The sequence below is a fragment of the Xyrauchen texanus genome, chromosome 17 (assembly GCF_025860055.1).
Source record: "Xyrauchen texanus isolate HMW12.3.18 chromosome 17, RBS_HiC_50CHRs, whole genome shotgun sequence".
In the NCBI taxonomy this organism is placed as follows: domain Eukaryota; kingdom Metazoa; phylum Chordata; class Actinopteri; order Cypriniformes; family Catostomidae; genus Xyrauchen; species Xyrauchen texanus.
Window position 1 is genome coordinate 12,669,712 of NC_068292.1, and position 21,902 is coordinate 12,691,613.

The 21,902-nt window shown below is 43.1% G+C and overlaps 1 protein-coding gene across 1 annotated transcript in view; it reads left to right on the forward strand.

The window, feature by feature from the left end:
- The first annotated feature begins 302 nt into the window (after window positions 1-302).
- Window positions 303-21,902, forward strand: part of LOC127658434 (lysophospholipid acyltransferase 1-like) — a 34,863-nt gene continuing 13,263 nt past the window's right edge. The window contains exons 1-6 of the mRNA XM_052147725.1: window positions 303-574; window positions 2,078-2,223; window positions 4,588-4,665; window positions 7,419-7,514; window positions 13,596-13,651; window positions 13,772-13,826. Of these exons, the coding sequence (XP_052003685.1) occupies window positions 485-574; window positions 2,078-2,223; window positions 4,588-4,665; window positions 7,419-7,514; window positions 13,596-13,651; window positions 13,772-13,826 (521 nt within the window). The 5' untranslated portion in view covers window positions 303-484. The remainder of the gene's footprint in view (window positions 575-2,077; window positions 2,224-4,587; window positions 4,666-7,418; window positions 7,515-13,595; window positions 13,652-13,771; window positions 13,827-21,902) is intronic.

Genomic DNA, 21,902 nt, shown 5'->3' on the forward strand with positions numbered 1-21,902 from the left:
ACCCAACCAATGAGCAAAAAATATATACATTGGACTAGAGTATATACATTGAATAAAACATGTAGAAAGTGTTGACTATATCAAATGGACTAGAATAGATTGTTACTTTTTATTCAAGAAGTTTTTTCAATAATTCACTGTTTTCCTTGCTTTAGTGCTCTTCTCTCAAACTTTTAGTATCGGTCAAAGTGAAGTTACTGACAACTTGTGCATGAGCTCAGTGTGTGAGTTGTGGGAGGGTGAGATTTCAGCACGATACACACGCCCATCTGACAGCTCCATCAACCCCGCCTTGACAGTCTGCTTTAACCCATCCGACTTTAGTTTCTGTCCTCGGATCGACGCGAAATCCTGTCAAGATGCTGCGCTACTCATATAATATGAATGCTGTAGACGCGACGCGACGCTTTCACCTGTAATGTCTAGCGACTCAATCGCGCAGAGGAACGAATAGTTCTCGAAACAGTGATATTCAGCATGTAGAATGGACGGCAATACAAACATCGCGTTTAAAACCACTGGATGCTCTTGGTTAAGTCCAGTCAGTGATCTGGTTGGAGTACCACTGGATCAGGTAAGTCTGAAAAGAAGACGACTGTATCTTTGAAAACTTCAGGGTTCCAGCTTTCGCTATACGAGTTTCCTCTGGTTATGATTAAAATTCATTACAGGACCAGTAACAAATAAATCAACGTCTTGATGACTTAGATAGTTGGTAGGACATTTAACCATCACTTTGAGTTTAGATAAGTGTTGATTTGATGTTTGTTGTCCCAGTACCCCAATATCTGTAACAAATATGATAAGGCTATAAAGCAATTTTCCTTTCAAATTTGTTTCATATGTTCCCCTCTCCTAATGAAAGCCCATTTGATAGTTATTGCAGCATTAAAGGGATAGTTCACCCACAAATGAAAATTCTCTCATTTCCTCACCCTCGTGCCATCCCAGATGTGTATGACTTTTTTTCTTCTGTAGAACACAAATTAAGATTTTTAGAAGAATATCTCAGCTCTGTAGGTCCTCACAATGCAAGTGAATGGTGACTAAAACTTTGAAGCTCAAAAAAGAACACAAAGGCAGCGTAAACGTAATCAATGCGATTCCAGAGTTTTGTTGTTGTTGTTATTTCTCTCTCCCCTATTTGGAATACCCAATTGCCAATGTGCTGTAAATCCTTGTGGTGGCATAGTGACTCGCCTCAATCCTTGTGGCGGAGGACGAATCTCAGTTGCCTCCGCGTCTGAGATGTCAATCCGCACATCTTATCAGGTGGTTTGTTGAGTGCGTTACCGCGGAGAAGTAGCATGTGTGGAGGATTCGCGCTACACTCCGCGGCATCCATGCACAACTCACCACGCACCCCACCGAGAGCGAGAGCCATATTATAGCGTACACAAGGAGGCTACCCCATGTGACTCTACCCTCACTAGCAGCTGGGACAATTTGGTTGTTTAGGAGTCCTGGCTGGAGTCACTCAGCACACCCTGGATTCAAACTCACGACTCCATGGGTGGTAGTCAGTGTCAATACTCGCTGAGCTACACAGGCCTGACTCCTGTGGTTTAATCCATGTCTTCTAGAATGATCCAATTGGTTTTGCATGAGAACAGACCTAAATGTAATTGTACATTTGGCCATGGCAGTCTTTGGATACGTAAGTTTACATTTCCTAGTGGTTGACGCATGGGCAAAGCGCTAGATGGCGCTAGGAATGTAATCAAGCTTAAAATCATGAATTGCCAAAATTTATAGTGAAAAAGGAGTTATATTTTTGTCTGTTCTCATCCAAAACCAATTAGATCGCTTCTGAAGACATGGATTAAACCACTGGAGTCATATTGATAACTTTTGTGCTACGTTTATATGCTTTTTGGAGCTTCAAAGTTTTGGTCATAATTTTCTTGCATTGTATGGACCTACAGAGCTAAGATATGCCTCGAGTCCCCCAGAAACTTCTGATGCCCCTGCCTTGCTGACAGTGAAATAATCAACATTGACAACACATTCCTTCTAACAGATAATTATGATTATCCTGTATTTTATTTCATATGTACAATGTTTGCCTTTTTTTCAGGTCAATTTTATTGCATGTCAGGTGTTTGGACTTGCAGCTGCATTCTGGTTTCGTCTCTATCTCAATCCTAAGCATGCAAGCATTGAGATTCGACATGCTGTTGCTGCCCTCTTTGGAGCTTCAATCATCATGTTTTGCTTTGGCTGGTAATAGAGACAATTTATAATGGGAAACCATTGAAAAACATACACTATTGATCAGCCTCTAATTTAAACATCTGGGGAAAAACGTGTCGCCCTCAGTGTCTATAATGATTATGGCCCTTGTTCATGAATTTATGTGTTTTGCTAAGTGTTAATCCCTTTCAAAAAGTTCTGTGGTGCTGTCATGATGCAACGGTATACAGTACCAATCAAAAGATTGGATACACCAACATTTTCTTTTTACTAGATTCCCCAATTTTTTATAAATGGAAGTATGCAAATTATGTTACATAATGTAACACATGTTATATTAAATCTATCTCATATATTAGCTTCTTTAAAATAGCCATTCTGTCTAGATCAGGGGTTTCCAAACTGTGCTCTGGGAACCCCCTGGGGGCCACAAGAGGTGGTGCTAGGGGATCCACAGAATTTTTAGGGCCTGTTTTCACTTGGCCACTTCATGCGTTTTCAGAGATCGGATAGCTATCCGATCATGAAAAGACCAGGTGTAAATGCCCTCTGAAACGCATTCGAGACGGATTGGAATCCAATCACTCAAACCACTTCAGGAGGTGGTTTGTGACGCATTCTAGTCGAAACTGGAAAGTGTAAATGCATCTGGCTGTTTAAGACGCATATTGAAACTTTACTCCACCCAAACAGCGCTGCGTCAGCATAGGGAAAATGTGAAACATAACATTACCAAATATTTGCATATGGCTCGTGTCACACAATAAATAATTACAAATTAAGACACGTATGCATGTTGTAGGAGAGACGGAACTTTTTTCTTAATTTGTTTGATGCAGATTGCTAAAGAATCTGAAACTAACATTGCCTTTTCCCCAGAGGGGAAACATAGACACACGTGTGCTGGGCAAAGATACTTGAAATCAAACAATAAATCACATCTTTCAAAATCGCTGCCTGGAATTAGCATAATAACGGAAACTCATTCTGATGTGGTCAGTTGTTAATGGAATGTGCTAATTGAATCGGATAGCTATCCGATCAGTAAAAACGCATGAAGTGAACAAGTGTAAATAGGCCCTTAGAGAAATTAAATGTGCTTAAAATAATAAGAAGCTTAATATTTATAAAATATTAATATTAAATTTGATATTACCAGTTCTTCTTTACCTTTCTAAAGACTGGTTAGGCTTCATTAGGCAATATTCTACATAAAACCGCTTTGGAAATATTCATTGTGAAAAGCGGTATAAAAATTTATTTTTTATACAGCTCTCTTGAACTGGTGTCTCTGGCTCCCCTTTATCTCACTCTCCTGCTGATCATCTGATTCAGTGCCAGCCATGCACCCTCACGGCCCGGCCACACCCTCCTTCTCGTCACACTCCACCACTGCCCGATTCAGGCCAGGACACCACCGTACTGACCTACTTCCCCTCCCTCCCAGCTGCCCTTCTGGAAGTGGTCCACCCGCCCCCTGGGAACCTGGGGGAGAGACGAGGGGAGACGTGGGGAGAGGGAAAGGGCGAGCGGGAGACACACAGAGAGAAGAGAGCGAGAGAGAGAAAAAAATGCTTGCTGGTTCCCGGACATGCTGTCACCCATCCTCAACCGTTCCTCCATCCTCTGGATTACGGAACCACTTCTCCCCTTCTCGGCAGACGGCAGCAGTTCCTGTGGCTCTTGGCAGCCGGCAGCGACCCCTCCGGCCCCAGGCAGACGGCCGCGGCTTCTCCTCTGGCGGATGGCAGTGGCAAAGAATCCACAACAGTGCATCCCTCCTCCTACTCGTGTTTCGGAGGAGGGAAACCGGCTGAACAGTCAACATAAAGGTTTAATGTTAAACTCAACTTAAAACAACATAAAACAAACATGGACACATACACATGGAGCACGGCCGCTTGCGTCTCTCTCTCTCTCTCTCTCTCTCTCTCTCTCTCTCGATCTAGCGTCTCCGGGTCCCCTTTATCTCACTCTCCTGCTGATCTGATTCATCGCCGGCCGTGCACACTCATGGCCCGGCCATGCCCTCCTCCTTGTCACACTATCCCTTTAGGGTCTTGAGAAACATAAATTCAGTCAAGTGTATCCTAACTTTTGAATGATATAGTGTATTTATATGATATACAGTTTATTATGGTACTGAATGATTACAATATTAGAATACCATTTCTTTAAAGAAGACTGTGGAATTACTAAGGTACATGTCCAAAAAAGCATGGTAATGTCACAGTATGTTTAGCCGTGTAAAACATTCGTTGTGTTGGTGAGATTCTTGGCAGACGCTAATGATAATAATGAAACTACATATTGGCTAAAAAACAGAGATGTTAATTATGTTGAAATCTAAAATAATTTCTCTTCTGATTGCACCGTATGTCCTTGTCTTCACAGGTATGCGGTACACATCTTCATCCTTGTGTTGGCTTGCTATGGAATTATGCTCAAAGCAAGCCTCCATAATGTTCACAGGTGAGCAATGAGTTTTCTTGTGCAACATTGTCTACACATCACCCAAAGCATATTAACCTTTTTTGGTTCAGCAGGTTGTTCAAAGTAGTGTTACAGGATATGGTGGGTTTAGTTTGATCTAAGTGGCTAGTCATCACACAAGAAAGAGTTCTTGTAATACCTGTCTTGTGTTGTTCACAACTTTTTTACTTTTGTGGAATTTGGTGAATAGTGCAAATAGAACTGGTGGGAGCTTTTTGTTTTTTACCTGTTTCCCTCATGGAAAAACAATAAGGATTGTTTTTGCTGGCACTGTTTTGCTACAAATGTAGATTACTACTTAATCTGGCAATATTTTCAATGGCCCTATCACACACAAAAAATGTCCATTTATTTATAATTTATAATAAATATACTCATAATTTCCATTTCTTTTCATTTTTTCATAAAAAAGTACAACAAATCATTTACTGGCATTTGGAGTTTACTTTGGAATTGATTGACTTAAAATGATACAGCTAGAAATGTATTAAAAGACCAATGGTAAATGGTACAAAACATTACTGATCTGATAATATTGATTTTGTTGATATTTTTAAACTCATTCTATCTGATGCTTCCATGATGATCACAAGTCATTCTTGCAAATTTGACAAAAGATTATCTATGTTAGCCAGCTAGATACAGAATTCCCACGGTCATGGAAATATTTTTAAAATATGGATTTACAGGCCTGGAAAAATCCTGGAAACGAGTTAAATCTCATTAAATCTCATTGGAAAATTCACAGAAATTTATAAAAAGTATAAAGACTTCTAGAATTATAATATAGAACAAAAAAAAAAAAAAAAAAAAAAAAATATATATATATATATATATATATATATATATATATATATATATATATATATATATATATATATGATCCCCTCTAAAATTGGGGATAATTGGGGTTTCAATTTTGAAATTGCTCCTTGTCTGTGCAATCTAGGGCTGCGTGATAATGGCTAAAATAATCACTGTGATTATTATTTTGCTCAAATTGATAATCCTGATAATTCTGTCATTTGAGATTTTTTTTAACACATGTTCAAAAGATTTATTACACATTCATGTTAGCCCAAATCAAAGAGAAAACACGGTAACGCTGTATTGGGATTGCATCATCCTTGTGTTGGCTTGCTATGGAATTATGCTCAAAGCGAGCCTCCATAATGTTCACAGGTTAGCAATGAGTTTTCTTGTGCAATATTGTCTACACATCACCCAAAGCACGTTAACCTTTTTTGGTTCAGCAGGTTGTTCAAAGTAGTGTTTCAGGATATGGTGGGTTTAGTTTGATCTAGTGGCTAGTCATCACACAAGAAAGAGTTCAATAATGGTTAAAATATTATTTTGCTCAAAATTATAATCACCTTTATTTATCAGGATTATTTTGTCATTTGAGATTTTTTTAACACACGTTCAAAAGATTTATTACACTTTTATGTTAGCCTAAATCAAAGAAAGAACATGGTATCACTGTATTTAAAAATAAGGAAATTAAAAATAAAGAAAACAGTTTCAGCTCACTTTTTAAAATATTTTGAAATCCAATTAATTTAGTAATTTCTTAAATTGCACGCAGCATTGCTATGCATTCATGAGATTTTCGGAAGAACTGAGTTACTTTTTGTTGAAAACAGCTTTGTGCTTCTCATTCCAGATATGGTGAAATACTCTCATCTCCTCCTGGGTCCACAAAATAGGGCATATTTGGATTATTATGATAATTTGCAATTAAAGTGAATCTGGAGCGACTTACAATACATAACGCAGTCAGCACATGAAAGCAAACCTCATGATGGAAACTGAGCACATCTATTCAAAGAACCACTCTGAGACCACTGAAAACACTTGTATCATGAGCCTCATGTGTGTTCCGAATATATTTAATACACTACAGACAGAACTGAGCAATGCACATATGAGCCATGTGACACATGGTGCTGCATACTTCAGAGCTTGATAGGACAGTTGAGATGAAATTGGACTTTGAAAGAGCTTGTGATTTGGTCTATCATCTGTAGACACAGTCTATAATGCAAAAAACAACAATTTACCTGACTGCTAATTTGCTTGCTAGCTTATTAATACTGCAGACATTTATGCTTAATTTACCATGAGAGGTAGAAACCATGATCACGGTTAAAATACAATTAATTGTGCAGCCCTAGTGCAATTTCTTTAAAATAATTTTTTTAATTCTTATCCAATAATGTGAGAAAAAAAATGGAAATGGAAAAATCATGGAAATTCATTGGTCAAAAGGTCTGAAAACCGTGTAGAAAATGATAACTTGGTGACACCTGCCAACTGGCCCCAGCCCATCATTCCTTTTATATTGTTTAACCATGCCCCCTAAAGAAAAAACCAAGGCTGGCAAACAAGTTGTAGACAGTTTGGATTAACATATTCATACAGTGGCAATGTTAGTGTGAATGCTTTTGGATAAGCAGTTTGAAAAACCATTATTAGGAGGGATGCAGGAAACTGATGACACCCATGTCCTATTCCAATATAAAGAAATGCTTTTTATGTCATTGTCACCACTAAAATACTTTTGTTACACTTACATTAGAATTTTGTTTTCTAAAAGTTCATGAATAATGAGCCCAATGGTCACAACCGTGCAATACTAATGTGTAAATTATTTTGACCTATTAACCAATCCCCAGAAACCCATACACCTGTCTCAAGTTGAAACATTGAAACTCTTTATGTTCCTATTCCAGATATACCATGATTGCATCAGTTGGATACCTCACATTATGCCAAGTCTGTAGAGTCTTCATATTCAACTATGGCATCCTGTCCACGGATTTCTCAGGGTGAGGATTTCATCACTGTCATTTCCTTCTCCTGTGTAATTCAGTGATTGTATTTTTAAAAATGTAGTATATATTACAAAACCTAGGGTTCAATAACTCAAGCTTTAGGACATTAATCAAAGCGTGGGTTTTTAAATTGTATGGGTGAGTTGCTCTCAGATGTGATGCTTTGTTGTTCTCAACTGGTTTCGTTTCTGGTTCTAGACCCAGATATACATTGGACATCAAGTGAGGATCAAACACAGTATCTGTGAAAAAAAAAAAAAAAAATAATATATATATATATATATATATATATATATATATATATATATATATATATATATATATATTTTTTTTTTTTATTGCAATGGTTTCATGCTTTCAGCAGCCAATTATTCACAACGAAAACACATTGTGTTTGTCACAAACCATACAGTTTTCATCCTCATTGGAATTGAACCCATATTTAATGTAGAATGGCCAATATTTTCCTTTATGATGCATAGTTTTGGTCATGGTTTTCGAGTATGAGGGCATGTCACCCAACATGTCCATGTTGGAATTTTTGCTAGCTTCTTCTAAAGGACAGATGAGTAGTTTGAGATAAAAATACCATTGGATGCACAGCCTTTGACGTCAACAGCAAACAATGTGGGAAGTTAATAACCCTATTTATTTTGCTGTCCAAACTATGCATGTTTATATGGTTAGTTATATTTCATTGTAATTATTTGGCATTGTTTTTTCCCCGCTTCTGTCCGCAACTCAATCATAACCAAGTTTTGAGGTGTGACCCAATGTCAAGAACCACTGTTCTAAAGAATTCGTTTTTAGGCTAACACTAACAATTTTGTAGCCATAAGCTTAATAGCATTAAATGGTTGAGTAATAGTTAATTGTGTCCATTGAAGAGATTTATGCATAGTCGGAGGCTAGTTTTGGTGGATTTGGGTCAGTTGAAAGGTCAGGGGTTCAACGTCAAAGTCCGAATTGCAAATAAACTAGCAATTTTAGTTTTCTAGGCCACAATCCTTCTCTACCTGGAATATGTCCGTAATTAATATCAGATAACATTATAAACAATGATATGAATTATTTGGAACCTTAATAAGTAACGTGAAGTCCGTGAGGTGAGATAAAGTGAAATTTTTTATGTAGTGTGCATTGGACCATATTTATTGTCATTAATTCTTTATTTAAAGGGATCAAATGTGTATAACGTACTGTCTTCTGCACAATACAAACAAAGATTTTTAGAAGAATATTTCAGCTCTATAGGTCCATACAATGCAAGAGAATGGTGATCAAAACTTTGAAGCTCAAAAAGGCAGACAAAGGCATAAAAGTAATCCATAAGACTTCAGTGGGTTAATCAGTGTCATCTGAAGCGATCCAATCGAGAGCAGACCAAAATGTAATTCCTTTTTCACAATAAATCAATAAGTCTTCTTGGCGATCATGATTTCAAGCTTGATTACACTTCCTGTAATGCCATCAAGAATGTAATGCGTATAATCAAGCTTGAAACCATGATCGTTCTTGGAGATTTCAGTGGCAAGATGTACAGTGACAAATAAGTTATATTTTGGTCTGTTTTCACTCAAAACCAACTGCATCACTTCAGAAGACACTGATTAAACTACTGGAGTTGAATGGATTACTTTAATGTTGTCTTTATCTGCTTTTTGGAGCTTCAAATGTCTGGCCACCATTCACTTGTATTGTATGGACCTACATAGCTGAGATATTTTTCTAAACATTTTCATTTGTGTTCTGCAGAAGAAAGAAAATATACACATCTTTGATGGCATGAGGTGAGTAAATGATGAGAGAATTACAATTTTTTGGTGAATAATCCGTTTAAGGAGTACACACAAATATTCCCTAATTCCCTAATTCCTCGCACAACTACATTTCTATTGACTTGACCCTCCCCAGGGCTTTGCTTAGTTTCTTATCTACTAGTTCTGTTGGTTTTCCTCTGCTGAGGGTTTCTAACACACCTTTGGGTAAATAGGACTGAGAGCTATGTGGTGTAAATGCCCAGACAGTCAATGCCTCTCAGTCATATCTCTCAGACAGGGTTTTGTCCGACGAGGATGCACGGGTCACATCAGCTGAATTATATTAGCCTGTTGAACTCGTCTGCCTGTTTATTTGCTCTTCCATCCCTCTGCCAGCACAATTGCTCACTCTTTTTCTCATAGCTACTGTCTTTCACTGCTTTCTACATGTGTGCAGCCAATGAGAGCATGCTGACTGTGTTATTTATTTCAAATGTCGTGATGATTTTACATTTTGGATAATACTTTTTGCTAATTGGTCACATGGTCAATTTTTGTGGATGTGTGTCAGTCACATAAGTTCACACAGTTTTTCAAGTGGAATAACCACAAGTAAAGTTCATCATTTTAAAGGAATAGTTTACCCTAAAATAAAAATTCTTTCATCATTTGCTCACCATCATGCCATCAAAACTATATTAATTTATTTCTTCAGGTTTAACTATGGACATGATCTGTTAATGTTTGACTACCAGAAAGTGCCCAAATACATTATGTTGATCAGTATATCTAAAACTCTCAGAAAAAAAATGGGGACCTTCTCTGTATCACTAGTTAAAATTGTTTTAACTCATTTGCACCGTACGGACCTATCGTGCACTTTATAAAGGTACATTTACATATACAATTTTTGTCTCCTTGAGGGTGAAAATATGTACTCAAGACATGGGTACCATCCCAGTGATGGCCTTGTACTTTAAACATTTCCATTTATTTTTTCTGAGAGTGTATCTTCGAATCCTTCAAATATCTTTGAATCCTTACAAACTTATTTTTTTTCTTGAAAAGTATGCTTATACTATCTTTCTTTAAAATAAATGCCATTTGGCTGCAGAAATATGACTGAAGTGGCGGCTGTGGCTCAGTTGGTAGGGTGGGTTGTCCACTAATCGCAGGACTGGCGGTTTGATTCCCGGTCCACACGACTCCACATGCTGAAGTGTCCTTGGTCAAGACACTGAACCCCAAATTGCTCCCAATGGCAGGCTAGCACCTTGCATGGCAGCTCTGCCATCATTGGTGTGTGAATGGGTGAATGAGACACAGTGTAATGTGCTTTGAATACTGCTATATAAGTGCAGACCATTAAGACCATTTTAAGTTCAGGCATGAAACTCTACATTGCGCAAGCTGGTAGGTTCTTTGAAGTTGTTATATGATATAAGGATATAATCCCAAGGTTTAGACAGGGAAAGAAATATAATAAAATTAGCGTAGATGCCTTTCACTTTAAAGCAGGGTTAAAGAATAAAAGAAGTGTTTTCGGTTCTGGCAGACCCAACTAAAGCAGCATAACTATGAATTGAGGGTTAATTAGGATAAATTAGGTGTATGCCTGGCTGAATAGGTAAGTATTTTGTCTAGACTTAAACTGGGAGAGTTTGTCTGAGTTCCAAACACTGCTAAGAAGACTATTTCATAGTTTAGGATCCAAATATGAAAATGATCTCCCTCCTTTTGTGGATTTTGAAATTCTCTGTATTGTTAACAGGCCAGAGTATTGCGAACGTAGTGAGTGTAATGGATTATAGTGTGATAGAAGGTCACTTAAGTACTTTGGAGCTAGACCATTCAAAGCTTTGTAAGTAAATAGAGGCAGTGGTTGCTCAGTGGTTGAGGCTCAGGGTTACTGACCAGAAGGTCGGGGTTCAAGCCCCAGCACCACCAAGATGCCACTGTTGGGCCCTTGAGCAAGGCACTTAACTCCAGGTTGCTCCGGGGGGATTGTCCCTGTAATAAGTGCACTGTAAGTCGCTTTGGATAAACGTGTCTGCCAAATGCAGAAATGTAAATATAAATGTAAATAACAGAATTTTTTAATTAATACGAAACTTAGCAGGTAGCCAATGTAACGGCGATAAAATGGGGCTGATATGATCAGATTACTTGGTTCTAGTTAGCACTCTCGCTGCTGCATTTGAACCAACTGAATTTTATTTTTTACTTACAGGCCATCCAACTAGTAATGCATTGTAATAATATGGTCTTGAGGTCATGAATTCATGAATTAGTTTTTTGGCAACATCAACAGAGAGCATGTGTCGTAACTCTGCAATATTTATTTATTTACCAAGGACAATGCACATTAATCAACATTTCAGTTTTACACTTTAATGTAAATGTATCAGAGTTAGCTAATAAGCTAATTTTCATCCGTAGTCCCTGGGCAGGTTACAACAAATCAGTGTCCACTATCCTCAGTAAAAGTGAAGTTGCTTTAGCAAGTACTGCAAGAGAGCTACAATACAAAATACATAAATACATTACAATGAGGAGTTAATAATGTTAAGAAGATGTTCTGAGATTACCGGAAACACCTCTTTTAGGAATTTAGTTAGTATTGGGTCTAATAAACATGTTGTAGATTTTAATTTTTGTATTATTTTTTTTTAGCTCATCCTGAACTATAACTGCGAAGGATTAAAGTTGCTCATAGGGAATAATTTTAGTCTTCTGGTTTGCTCTGGCAGATGATTGCATAATTCCAAATAGAAGTTTTATTCCTAACAAATTAATCCACAGTACTGAATAACCACCTAGGATTGTTGTGTTTTTTTCTATGAGTTTGCTCAAATATGCTGACCTGGCAGTTTTTAAAGCCTGTTAGCAGCTACAGACACTATCCTTCCATGCACTGCGAAATACCTCTAATTTTGTGTTCTTCCACTTGAACTCCATTTTCTGAGTGTAATCATTGTACCATGGTGTGGGATTTATCTTTATCTTTCTTTAATTAAGGGGGGCCGTGACAATATCTAGAGTGCTAGAGAAGATGTATACATATTTTCTGTGAAAACATCAAGTTCTTCTGAACTGGAAGTCTGGAAGATTATTCGTAAAGCTATCTTTAGTAGTTGAAAGAATAGTTCTACCTGAATGATAAGCGCAGCATAAGTGATGAGGTAATAATCTGAGATATCATCATTTTGTTGCATATGGAATATCTGTATTATCAACATCAATTGAAGACAGAATTAAATATAGCATATGATTTTTGGGATGGGTTGGACCTGTCACATTTAGTCTAACACCAACAGAGTTGAGAAGATCAATAAATGCTAATCCCAGTGTATCATTTTCGGAACTCTTCATGTTTTCTCACAGTAGCAAGTCTCTGTACTTGCTCTGCAGTAGCAGCAGATGTAGTCCGCCAAGACCAATATCCTATCAATATGTCATACCCATAACATGCAAAATCTTTTCAAGTGTTGTCATGACTGAACTACATAATTTAGAGATGTTTATGGTGCCTTATGGTCATATCCTGATGGAAACTATATATTTTAAGTTTTAAGCCTGAATTAACTGTCTAGAAAAAACTGCCTGACATTGATATTTAACAGGCACATTCTCTCACTCTGTCAACCATCATGTGCTAGCAATGCTGTTTTGTGCCAAATATAGCCAGTGTCACATGAATACCCTTACCAAAAATCTAAACTTGCTGCAAATTTGCCACAAGTTTGCTGCTCATTATTTTCACATGCAAATGAGCTTGTGAAAAGTTTTCCACAAACTCTCAATTTTTGTAGAATCTTGCACAAAGTCAGCATTATGCAGGCAGGATAGAGAGCACACTATATGCTGGCCTATTACTGCAAATCAACCCACACTAGTGTGATAGTTCAGGAATGGGCCACAGCAGATTAAGCAGGAGTTGCTTGTGTCAGTGATGGAAACTTCAGCACTTAAAGAGATAGTTCATCCAAAATAAAAATTCTGTCATCATTTACTCACCCTAATATTGTTCCAATACTGGATGACTTTCTTCTGTGATGCACAAAAAAAGAGATGCTCGGCAAGACAACAGCCCCAGTCACCTTTTGCCAAGTTGCAATGAAACTGATGAAACTGTTCCCTAACCATATGATATCTCTGTTGATAATAAACGTGGGGTCCCTTTACCAACTGCTTTTCTTTATAATGTAAAATAATTCTCAGTCAGGCAATTGTTTGATTGAGTATATATTTTTTTGGAATTGCCTTGCAATTGTTCTCCATTGTTTTGACTTGTTTTGTGTGTTCCGTTTTTCAGTCCATTGATGATAATAACACAGAAGATCACCACACTCGCCTTTCAGATGCATGACGGTGAGAAATCATTGCTTCTCAATCTATAAAATCTCCCATAAATATGTTGCAGTACACTTAATTAAAAATCAGTTCAGAGTATCAGTTCAAGAAGCACTCATAGTTTTCTTCATGTTTCAGGGATGTGTCGAAAGAAGGAGGACCTAATGGAGGATCAGAGGCGTCTGGCAGTACAGTAGGAATATTTTTAAATCCTATTATCTCACCAGTAACCACAAAAATCATTGGTTTAATTGCTCTCGGCAGCCAGTTATTCACCACACATAACACAATGTGGTTGCCACAAACCACCGCCCATATTTATTGTAGTCTGGGTTGTAATTCTTTTTACCTTACACAGTGTTTCAAGATTTTTCATTAAAAAAGGGTGTCACACAACATGTCCATGTGGGCATCTTCTTAATAAGACTAGCTTTTACAAAGTTCATTTTAAATAACCTACAGATTTTCCTGTCCTAACTATACACAATTATATGGTGTCGAAAATTATAGGAAAAAAATGCTTTTGAAAGATTAATTGCATTTTCTTTCAGCTTCATGGCATGAAAAAAGTTTACATGAAAACTGAATGTGTTCTTTCAGTCTTCACTGTTCTGCTAAATAATGAAACACTTACACTTTTCATTGAAAAGAAATCGAAATGAACTTTGTGTTACTAGGCCTACAATTTATCGTTATTTTGTGTATACTTTCTGTGTTTTTTGTGCACAGAAATGTACAGAAAGTTTCAAATTGAACATTTTACAATTATACCTATAGACAGTACTTTCAAAACATCCAAAAATAGAATAAATACAAAGTGATCCTGCTGCAGGAGCAATGTTAATATACACTGCCTGGCCAAAAGAAAAGTTGCATACTCCAATAATTCGTTGGAACACCTTTAGCTTTTGATAATGGCATGCATGTTTCAACATCCTTATGCAATGTCACAACATTATTTTCCGTCCAGATTTGCATTAATTTTGTATTGATGAAGTGAGAGATGAACTACTCTGTAAAGTCTTCTCCAGCACATCCCAAAGATGTTCAATGGGGTTAAGGTCAGGACCCTGTGGTGGACAATCCATGTGTGAAAATGATTCCTCAAGCTCTTTGAACCACTCTTTCACAATCTAAGTCTGATGACTATTGGCATTGTCGTCCTGAAATATGCCCGTGCCGTCAGTGAAGAAAAAAATCAATTGATGGGATAACCTGGTCATTCAGGTAGTCAGCTGACTTCATTTTATTGTCGCATAACGTTGCTGAGGTTAGAACTGACCAGTTGAAGCAACCTCAGATCAAAACTGCCTCCAGAGACTTGTATAGTGGGCACTATGCATGACGGGTGCATCGCTTCATGCGCTTCCCTTCTTAGCCTGACGCACACATCACTTTGGAATAGGGTAAATCTGGACTCATCAGACCACATGACCTTTTCCCATTGCTCCACAGTCCAATCATTATGCTCCCTAGTATATATAAATAGTTTTTTCAGATTAGCCCAACTAACAAGTGGCTTTCTTGAGGCCACACAGCTGTTTTGTGCCAATCCTGTAAGTTCTTGTCACATTGTGCATGTGGAAATGCTCTTACTTTCACTATGAAACAAGTTCTACTGTCATTTGTTTACGATATGACTTCAAGCGTTTGAGTGATCTCTGATCACAATCATTCAAGATTTTTTACGACCACATTTGTTCCACGAAGCTGACGGTTCACCATCGTTCCTGGTTTTAATAATGTGTTGGACAGTTCTTAACCCAATTCCAGTAATTTCATCAATCTCCTTAGTTGTTTTCTTTGCTTGATGCAGGCCAATAATATGCCCTTTCTGAAGCACAGAAACATCATTTGACGTAAGTCTCCTGACATGGTTGTTTAAGAAATGAGAAGCTACACACTGCATCAGTTGGGGTTAAAATAATTGTTGCCAGCTGAAACATATTAATTACTGCATTATTGATTCAATCATAGGCTCCTTAGTATCTGCTAATTTAAATCAGAACAGCAACTTTTTTTTGGCCAGACAGTGTGTAATAGCTCACCTAAAATAACATTCTGCCACCATTTACTCTGACATTTTTCATCCGTGAAACACAAGATTGAGGGATGACGGGATGTTGATTGTGGTTGTCCAAGCTCCAAAAGCACATAAAAGCAATATAAAAGTCCACCATAGCACTTGTGTGCTTTATTTCAGTTCTTCTGAAGCCATATGTGTTGTGTCAGGAAGAGACAGAAACTTAAGTGTTAATTCGCCTTTTCACCCATTTAAACATGGCATGCATGCGAGAACATCTTTGTTTAAATAAGCACATCGCCGTGAGTGAACCTGACACCACGTAAATGCCTCGGGCTATCAAGAGCTGCACGCGTAGGATGTTCTTGCGTGTGTGTCACGAACCCCGCTCCTCTGCCCCATCTCCGCGTCCACGAGCACGCACACATGCACTCCGCAAGCGTGCTCGCTTCCCGCTTCCTCGCTCCGCCCCCTTGAGCTCGTACGCTCTGTTTCCTCCCTCGCGAGCTCACACGCTCGTTCTGCTATTACGAGCTCTCACTCGTAAACACTCTCCCCCCTCTGACCCACTTGCACTCACGCGCTTCCTATCTTCACACATTAGTTTCACCTGCACTCGTCCCAATCACCTGTCATTCGTTACACCTGCACCTTCCCCTATAAATACCCAGCACTTCCGTTTCACGGGGGTTGGTTATTGTGTATTTAGATTCCCGTGTTTTGACCCCCGCTAGTCTCGTCTAGTTTTGCCCCTGCTAGTCTCGTCTAGTTTTGACCTCCCCACTGATTCGTTTCCTCTTAGCTTGCCAGCCCCCCATTCCTCTCGTCCCCTGTCTTCGTTCCCGCTAGTCTCGTCTTGTTCCTCGCCCTAGTTGTTAACTGTTTTCCCCGCTATCGTTCACCTCCCTCATTGGATTTTCCCCCCTTGTTATCTCTTTGATTCCCCGGCTTCTGACCCTACGCTTCCCACGACTACTCTTCACTGGAGTTGCCCCTTGTTTGTACTTTTGCCTGGACTGCTTTTATTTAATAAAGCAGTTTTCATCCGACATTGTGACTGTCTCATCTTGTGTGTGTGTGTCCGGGTTACAGAATAACCAACCTCACCGCAGACAATCACAATGTTTCGCGTGGAGGATTCGCGCAGCTCAATAGAGCGGATTGTCGCGGCGCGTTCTGTGCGCGGAGTTGCAGCTGGGAGTGATGACCACGCGCTCACGGCCCAGGGGCAGCAGGTATGCGCTGTTTCTGATTTTTTTCACCCGGTTTCACCTGTGTCTGCCCCTGAGCCCGTTTATGTGTCCTATGCATGTCCGAGCGCCGTGAGCTCTCCACCCCCGGAGAGGTTTTTCGGCTCTTCAGACGCTGACCAAGGGGTTTTTATGCGAGGCAGCGGTTGTGTAACCCATAACCCGCCCTCGACATTATGGACCCAGCGGCCCAACTCGTGGGTTTGCGTCAGGGGAGCCAAACCGTGGAGGCTTATGTTATGGATTTTTGTGTCCTGGCGTACCAGGTGAATTTTAATGAGGTGGCTCTGAAGACCATTTTTCAATGTGGACTGAATGAGCCAACCTCATCATTAATGCCTGGTGGTCGCTGCCCCCTCAACCTGGTTCAGTTTATTGACCTCGCCCTACTGTACGCTGGTTCCTCGTTCACTGTGGGGGAGGCAGACACTGAACCAGCGCGCCACACCAAGACCCCCGTCTCGAAGCCTACCACGGCCCCCGTCTCGAAGCCTTACACGGCCCCCGTCTTGAAGCCTTACACGGCCCCAGTCTCGAAGCCTGGCACGGTCAGCGAGTCAACGCCCATGCCTGCCACGGCCAGAGAGCCAGCGCCCATGCCCTCCACGGCCAACGAGCCAGCGCCCATGCCCGCCACGGCCAACGAGCCAGCGCCCATGCCCGCCACGGCCCCAGAGCCAGCGCCTGTAGCCTCGACCGTCCCCATGGCCACATCCCCTGTTGGCTGAAGACGTCAGAGAAGGAAGAGGGCCCCTTCTCCCCAGTCTAGTCTTGTGCTCAAGACCGCAGAGGTTCCCCCAGAGTCTTCCACGGCTCTGCCGGGTTCTGCTCTGCCCCCAGAGTCTTCCACGGCTCTGCCGGGTTCTGCTCCGCCCCCCGAGTCTTCCACGGTTCTGCAGACCTCTGCTCCACCCTCAGAGTCTTCCACGGCTCTGCAGACCTCTGCTCCGCCCTCAGAGTCTTCCATGGCTCTGCAGACCTCTGCTCCGCCCTCAGAGTCTTCCACGGCTCTGCAGACCTCTGCTCCGCCCTCAGAGTCTTCCACGGCTCTGCAGACCTCTGCTCCGCCCTCAGAGTCTTCCACGACTCTGCTGGCCTCTGCTCCACTCTCAGAGTCTACCACGGCTCTGTCAGCCTCTGCTTGCCCCTCAGAGCCCTCCCGGGCTCCGCCTCACGAGTCTCTCAGGGCTCCTCCTCTCGAGCCTCCCAGGGCTCCTCCGCTCGAGCCTCCGAGAACTCCTCCTCACGAGCCTCCTAGGGCTCCTCCTCACGAGCCTCCCAGAGCTCTACCCCTCAAGTCCCTCAGGGCTCCCCCTCCTTCCAAGCCTCTCACGGCTTCACCTCTCGAGTCTCTTAGGGCTCCACCCCTCAAGCCTCTCACGGCTTCGCCTCTCGAGTCTTTCAGGGCTCCATCCCTCGAGTCTTTCAGGGCTCCACCCCTCAAGCCTCTCACGGCTTCACCTCTCGAGTCTCTCAGGGCTCCATCCCTCGAGTCTTTCATGGCTCCACCCCTCAAGCCTCTCACGGCTTCGCCTCTCGAGTCTTTCATGGCTCCACCCCTCAAGCCTCTCACGGCTTCGCCTCTCGAGTCTTTCATGGCTCCACCCCTCAAGCCTCTCACGGCTTCGCCCCTCGAGTCTCTCAGGGCTCCATCCCTCGAGTCTTTCATGGCTCCACCCCTCAAGCCTCTCACGGCTTCGCCTCTCGAGTCTTTCAGGGCTCCATCCCTCGAGTCTTTCGTGGCTCCACCCCTCAAGCCTCTCACGGCTTCGCCTCTCGAGTCTCTCAGGGCTCCTCCGCCTCTCAGGGCTTCCCCTCTCGAGTCTTTCATGGCTCCACCGCCTCTCAGGGCTTCCCCTCTCGAGTCTTTCATGGCTCCACCCCTCAAGCCTCTCACGGCTTCGCCTCTCGAGTCTCTCAGGGCTCCTCCCCCTCTCAAGCCTCTCAGGGCTCCCCCTCTCGAGTCTTTCGGGGCTCCTCCTCCTCTCAAGCCTCTCAGGGCTCCGTCTCTCGAGTCTTTCATGGCTCCCCCCCTCAAGCCTCTCGAGCCTTCCAGGGCTCGGCCACTAGAGGCTCCTATGGCGCTGCCTCCCGAGCCCCCTACGGCTCCCCCTCCAGAGCCTCCTACGGCTCCACCTCCCGAGCCTCTCATGGCTCTGCTCCCAAAGACTCCAGAGCTTCCTAGGGCTCCGCCTCTCGAGCCTTCCACGGCTCCGCCACCCGAGCCCCCTACGGCTCCCCCTCCAGAGCCTCCTACGTCTCCACCTCCCGAGCCTCTCATGGCTCTGCTCCCAAAGACTTCAGAGCTTCCTAGGGCTCCGCCTCTCGAGCCTTCCACGGCTCCGCCACCCGAGCCTCCTACGGCTCTGCTCCCTAAGACTCCAGAGCCTTCTAGAGATTCGCCTCCCGAGCCTCCTGCGGCTCTGCCTCCCAAGCCTCCTACGGCGCCACCTCCCCCGGCTCTGCCTCCAGAGCCTACCAGGGCTTCACTCCTGGAGCCTTCTACGGCGCCACCTCCCACGGCGTCACCTCCCTCGGCTCTGCCTCCAGAGCCTTCCAGGGCCTCACCTCTGGAGCCTCCTACGGCGCCACCTCCCCCGGCTCTGCCTCCAGAGCCTACCAGGGCTTCACTCCTGGAGCCTTCTACGGCGCCACCTCCCACGGCGTCACCTCCCTCGGCTCTGCCTCCAGAGCCTTCCAGGGCTTCACCTCTGGAGCCTTCTACGGCGCCACCTCCATGGGCTCCACTTCCTGAGCCTTCCAGGCCTTCGCCCCTAAAGCCCCCCTCGGCTCTGCCTCCAGAGCCTTCCAGGGCTTCACCTCTGGAGCCTCCTACGGCGCCACCTCCAAGGGCTCCACTTCCAGAGCCTTCCAGGCCTTCCCCCCTAAAGCCTCCTTCGGCTCCACCTCCAGAGCCTTCCAGGCCTTCGCCCCTAAAGCCTTCCTCGGCTCCACCTCCAGAGCCTTCCAGGCCTTCACCCATAAAGCCTCCGTCGGCTCCACCTCCGGAGCCTTCCAGGACCCCAGCTCCAGAGCCACCTACGGTGCCGCCTCTGACGGCACCGCCTTTCACGGCTCAGCCCGGACTTCCTGACCCTCTACCTGTCCTGTGGCCTCTTCCCTGGCCTCCGGACCCTATTCCTGTCCGGTGGTCACCTTCCAGACCCCCGGACCCAGTCCCTGTCCTCCAGTCGCCTTCCAGACCTCCTGACCCAGTCTCTGCCCTATGGCTGCCCCCTAGACCTCCCGACCACCCGCCTGTCCACTATGTTCCCCCTGACCTTGCCTTGAACTGCCCGTTGATCCCCATGGACTGTTTCATTTCCCTTTTGTGCCTTCTGCCCTCGAGCTCACACGCTCGTTCTGTCCCCTCGAGCTCACACGCTCGTTCTGTCCCCTCGCGCTCCTCGCAGCCGAGCGCGGCCGTCAGGAGCCGTCCTATTCAGTGGGGGGAGTACTGTCACGAACCCCGCTCCTCTGCCCCATCTCCGCGTCCACGAGCACGCACACATGCACTCCGCGAGCGTGCTCGCTTCCCGCTTCCTCGCTCCGCCCCCTTGAGCTCGTACACTCTGTTTCCTCCCTCGCGAGCTCACACGCTCGTTCTGCTATTCACTTCAGAGCTCTCCAGGCTTCGCTAAAGCCTCCTCTCCACCTCCGACCTTCTGACCCACTTGCACTCACGCGCTTCCTATCTTCACACATTAGTTTCACCTGCACTCGTCCCAATCACCTGTCATTCGTTACACCTGCACCTTCCCCTATAAATACCCAGCACTTCCGTTTCACGGGGGTTGGTTATTGTGTATTTAGATTCCCGTGTTTTGACCCCCGCTAGTCTCGTCTAGTTTTGCCCCTGCTAGTCTCGTCTAGTTTTGACCTCCCCACTGATTTGTTTCCTCTTAGCTTGCCAGCCCCCCATTCCTTTCGTCCCCCTGTCTTCGTTCCCGCTAGTCTCGTCTTGTTCCTCGCCCTAGTTGTTAACTGTTTTCCCCGCTATCGTTCACCTCCCTCATTGGATTTTCCCCCCTTGTTATCTCTTTGATTCCCCGGCTTCTGACCCTACGCTTCCCACGACTACTCTTCACTGGAGTCGCCCCTTGTTTGTACTTTTGCCTGGACTGCTTTTATTTAATAAAGCAGTTTTCATCCGACATTGTGACTGTCTCATCTTGTGTGTGTGTGTCCGGGTTACAGTGTGTTGTTACCATTTTATTTGAATGTGTAAAAGTAATCTTGATTTGAGAATGGGGCAGTCTTCAGCGAACCCCTTACTTTGAGAACCACTGCTTTATGCATTTTATTATGGAAATTATACATATGGACAGCCCTGGAAACGTGTAACCTGTTACAATACCTTAAACAACAAAGGAATATTATTATGAATGCTACTCGAAATTGAAATGTAATCTTCTAACTTAAAGTTGCACTGGTCATGTTGGAGGTATAGTGGCGTGGATGCAGCATCATGCAAAAGCAAATGTTTTCATTTACCGATGTCATTGTAGAAATGCTTAATTTGGGTCCTGGGTAGCTCAGCTAGTATTGACGCTGACTATCACCCCTAGAGTCACGAGTTTGAATCCAGAGCATGCTGAGTGACTCCAGCCAGGTCTCCTTAGCAACCAAATTTGCCCGGTTGCTAGGGAAGGTAGAGTCACATGGGGTAACCTCCTCATGGTCATGATTAGATGTTCTCACTCTCAATGGGGTGCGTGCTAAATTGTGCGTGGTTTGTGGAGATTAGCATGAGCCTCCCATGCTGTGAGTCATGCACAATGAGCCATGTGATAAGATGCACGGATTGACGGTCTCATAAGCGGAGGCACCTGAGACTTATCCTCCGCCACCTGGATGGTGATTAACCGCGCCACCACAAGGACCTACTAAGTAGTGGGAATTGGGCATTCCAAATTGGGAGAAAAAGAGGAGAAAAAAAAACCCTTTAAATTAAACTTTTTAAATGTAAACATAAATGGAAACAATGATCAGTTTC